Raw genomic sequence first — 4444 nt, 5'->3', positions numbered from 1 at the left:
TACAAATTCACATTAACTCAAACAAAAACGTAGTGCTTGCATGCATTTTTGACCATAAAAATGATAACAGGTGCACAAACTTGAAGACAATGATTATGACAATGAGTTATTTGTGTCAAAATGCCCATGATTGTAATTTAGGAAAACTAAACTTAAGGAAAATACTTGTGTAACAGTACTGGACACAGTACTGACTCTTAAAGTGACAGCAGTCTAAAATTACTGCTGTCTGTCATTCATGTTAATCAAACAACAAGAAAGAAAATTTCTCACTGGTCTTGACTAAATATATATTCTTTTTTATAGCTGACCGTTTACTTGTCTTCAATGAGCTGTGTTCATTTTTTTAATATTAGTATGAAATTTCAGTGTTATCAAAATGGTGGTACCATGTGATTTTGATCATATTGCCCACCCCTAAAGGATACAGGCACTTTTTGAATCAAAGATGCTGTATGTAGGATTTTGTGCACTTGTTCCTTTTGTTGTCGTCAGTCTGGCAACCTGCGTCTGCGTGTGAGTCGGAGGAGCAGGAGCCGTGTTAAAAAAATGTCTCCAATATTTTTAGCTAGTTCAACCACTCGGCGTCAGTCCTAAATATAGAACCTTTATCATACCAAACAGTATCCAGAGAAATATTTGGCATCATACACTAAATGAGGGTCACACACTACCAGACTTTTTAATCGGTCTGAACACAAACTTGTGCAAAAACATGCACCTCCTTGCCAGGAGACACATGGCAAATAAAAAATGTCCCTGTGCCCTTTATAAAATTATTATTTGATTTTCTGTGAAATCTGTTACCCAGCACGAACTGGAACGCAAATGTAGGCAAAAGTTGTGTAGTGTATTCCAGCATTTATTTGCGTAAGCGTCAGAAAATTCTCTCCATGGCCCAAGACTCACTGTAATTTTGTTTGTCCTGTATAGCCCACGTGTCTCAACAACCAGCTGGTGTATGTGGACTGCCAGAAGGGGACAAAGGTCCAGGTGGACAGTTCCCAACGCATGCTCCGCATTGCAGATCCTGACTCGAGATACAGCGGTTACTACAGCATGCAGAAACACAACAACCTGCAAGCTGACAACTTCTACCAGACCGCGTGAGACACAGGAGAGAGAGAGAGAGTGAGTGAACGAGAAAGAGAGAGACTGAGCCCGTGTTCAGCTGCCAAACCTTTGCGGCACATGGACACCTACTAAAAAAACTGTAGAGACGGACAAAACCACCAAACCAAGTGGTCAGAGAAGAGACCCTGATACCGAATAACAATTCTAATATTCACATAAGTCACTCCAAGCAAATCGAAAAAATATATCACACGTCGACACCTGAAAGTCTCACCATGAGATGGAAGCAGCACCTATGTAACTGAACCATTACGGAGTGTGATTGTTAAATTGGAGAGGACTCTTCCAGAATATTTTTGTGAATCAGAGGTATGGTAGGTTGAGCATCTTTTGTGTGTAAGCGTGAGATTTCGTGGATGTTCAGGCACAAGTTGAAGGTAGTCGTGAAGTCAAATGAACGTTTTTGGGATTAGGACAACTGGGGTGTTTTTTTTTTTTGTTCGTTTGTTTGTTTGTTTTCAACAATATTTTTTTCCTGCATTCCTAACTTTTTCTGTTGGAAAAGAGAGAAATTATTTTAGGAGTGATAACTTTTTGACACAAGTGCTTGTGTGAACACTTAACGCTGAACCAAAGCTTCTCTGTCTACGAAACCTGATATGCCCAGATCGGGCGAGAGGCCGAGGAGGGACGTTCACTTCCTCCCGAGACAGAGGAGGCGCTGGACTGTGTGCGGAGCACAGCAGAGAGATGGGTAGAGGGAAAAAAAATCAGAAGAAAGAAAATCTGTTGTTGCAACAGATGCATTTTTGTAGAAGATGCTACTGTAAGATTGTGATTTCCCCGGTGTTGTGGGTGAGTTTGGCCATTTTTTTTTCTCTTTTAAAGACAAAAGGAGGAAAGCGGAGTCAACCGCTCTGTGGACATGAGTTCTTCCTGTTAATGGATGTGTGGGGTCTCTATGTTGTATTTCTGCTTATATGTACGAGCGTTTTCACATTTAATCATACAAACACCATTTGCTCTTTCTCTCACAACTGAGGGCAGATTGACACTCCTAGCAAATATATATTTTCCTGAAACGAATCCGAGGATTGCGAAGCGAGATGCAGGAACATAGCGATAGTGGTTTGGATTTGAGGCTATGCTTTACAAGTGCTGCTTTTTTTGCTTTGATTCTTTAAACCTCATTTTGTAGGGATGAAAACCAGCGGTGAGGATTGTTTGCGTCTTTAAGAAACATTTACCAAGAAAACAGAATCAAAAGACCTTGTTCCTGAAAAGCGAGCAGAATGGGTTTTTGTGTAAATCACTTGTAAAAAAGTTTAGGGATGTTTGTGAGAATTTCTTAATAGGGGTGTAATGGTACACGTGCCAAACATATAATTCTTTTGGTTCGGTGCGTGTGTGTGGAACGCATTTAAGGTCTATCGATATATTTTCAAAGGAGATATAGGAGATGTAGGACGATTCCATTTGTATCGATGTACTTTGATGTTGCGAACGCATTCGAAAATTAAACGCAGAACACAGATTGAGCTTATGTGGGGAAAAAATGAGACCTGCTTTATATTAAGCTTTTCAAACCACGCCAGTTTACCTGCTTTCAAATGAATGCACTTGAGACATGTTTTCATCGACACATGCAGGAAAGCTCATTCTAACAGCAAGTGAGTATATCCATCAGACGTCGCTAATAAACTAGCGGTGCACATATTCGTCAAATTGACATTCATTTTAAATCTGCGCATTAATTTTGACTAATAAATGTAAAAGCCTGTTGTGGCAGTAACAATTTTTATTCGAAGAAAAATACGACCACGTACTAAGTGTCTCTTGGAGGTTATACAGTACGTTGAAGAACGATCACACGACTGACCTGTAAATGCGAAAAACCCCTTTCCATTGCAGTTTTGCAAATTATTCCTTTTTTCGGATCGCCTGAAAAACCAACTCATGCGAGCGTCTAAACGTTTTTGCGATATTTGGGAGTTTTTGCGTAATCGACGCATTTTCGTTCAGTTTTGCGCAATTTGAAGGGTAATGGAAACATTTTATTTTCGCCCGCTGTACCTGTAAAGTTTTTTTTTGTGTATCGTTATACCCCTACTTCTAACATTTAATTGTGTGTAAAATAAAGCAATGACGCCCCAAGATGCCGTGGTTTACGGTGAATTTAGAACAGCGTATAACAGGAGCATTGTTAGCTTTTACAACCTCACTGTAAATCGCAGTTTCACTGGGTTTATTGCTGTTACAGTTATTCCATATACATAGCAAGGTTTCACTAAATAAAGCAAAAAATATTTATGATATTAATAAAAATAATATCCCGCCAAACAATGCAGTTCCTCAGAAACAGTTGTGGTTGCAACCAAAGTAGCTGATGCATAAACAAAGAGGTCTTTGTTCGTAGAGTAATTTGCAACAGCTTCAAATGCAGTTCAACCAATCAGAATCAAGCACCGCAACTATTCGTTTTTTGATCAGAAGAAGGACAAATTAATGCCTAAAACAAAATACAAAACTGATGGCAATTTACCTATCAATCCTATAAATGGTTTCTATTTAAGTTATCAAAAATCTACAAATGTCTTTGCTAACAATTTACGCCAATCTGAAAATTACATTCGGTCTTCCAAATGATCGCAAATAGTCCTACGAAGAATTGGCACGAAAAGTAATCGTCTCCAGTTTATCATTCTCAAGCGATTTACACAGAAATTGTGCTGGCTCTCTGCGAATTAGGTCTAAAAAAAAACGATCAAATTATTTTTGGTAGGGGATCTGAAACAAACCTTTACCGTTTTTGGGTTAAGTGTTTTCCGTTTTCTTTATTTGTACCGTTCAAGAAACTGCCTCCTTTTCTGGAAGCTTTGAAACATTACTGAGGCACCTTCGCGTTCTGGTTTTCTAGCTAAGAACAAATTTGGCTTCAAAAATCCAAAGCTATTATAGGAACATTTATGTACATATTATTGCTAAAATGAAAAGACCTGAAATATTATGTGAGTATATATGTATGTGTGTATGTATATGTGTCGGCATGTACGCACACATGACTTCTCTTCATCGGTAAGGTTCCTAGTTCATTTTCCTAATGAATGTATTTATGATTGAGCAAAATAAGAGATTTATATGGCAAGCTGATGATGACAGGCATTCCATTGCCTTTCTTGTTTGGTGGTGATTAAAAAAAGCACAGACGTTGATGATACGGAAAGAAAGACAAACATCTCATTCTATCCTTATTTTTGTGTCTTTTTTCCCTTTGGTTTTCACATGCAGAGCTTTGCTCAGTTGAACGTTTTGGGGCCCGTAAGAGTCACTTTGGCTTTGTTTAGACAGGCAAAAAAAAAAAAAAAAAAAA

At 38.5% G+C, this 4444-nt stretch overlaps 1 protein-coding gene across 1 annotated transcript in view; it reads left to right on the top strand.

Moving 5' to 3' along the window:
* Window positions 1-4301, top strand: part of LOC122362058 (cysteine-rich motor neuron 1 protein) — a 48130-nt gene extending 43829 nt beyond the window's left edge. The window contains exon 17 of the mRNA XM_043263313.1: window positions 934-4301. Coding sequence (XP_043119248.1) covers window positions 934-1110 — 177 coding nt within the window. The 3' untranslated portion in view covers window positions 1111-4301. The remainder of the gene's footprint in view (window positions 1-933) is intronic.
* The last annotated feature ends 143 nt before the right edge of the window (window positions 4302-4444 follow it).

Source organism: Puntigrus tetrazona, chromosome 17, assembly GCF_018831695.1.
Source record: "Puntigrus tetrazona isolate hp1 chromosome 17, ASM1883169v1, whole genome shotgun sequence".
In the NCBI taxonomy this organism is placed as follows: Eukaryota; Metazoa; Chordata; class Actinopteri; order Cypriniformes; family Cyprinidae; genus Puntigrus; species Puntigrus tetrazona.
This window is presented reverse-complemented; position numbering and strand designations above follow the sequence as displayed.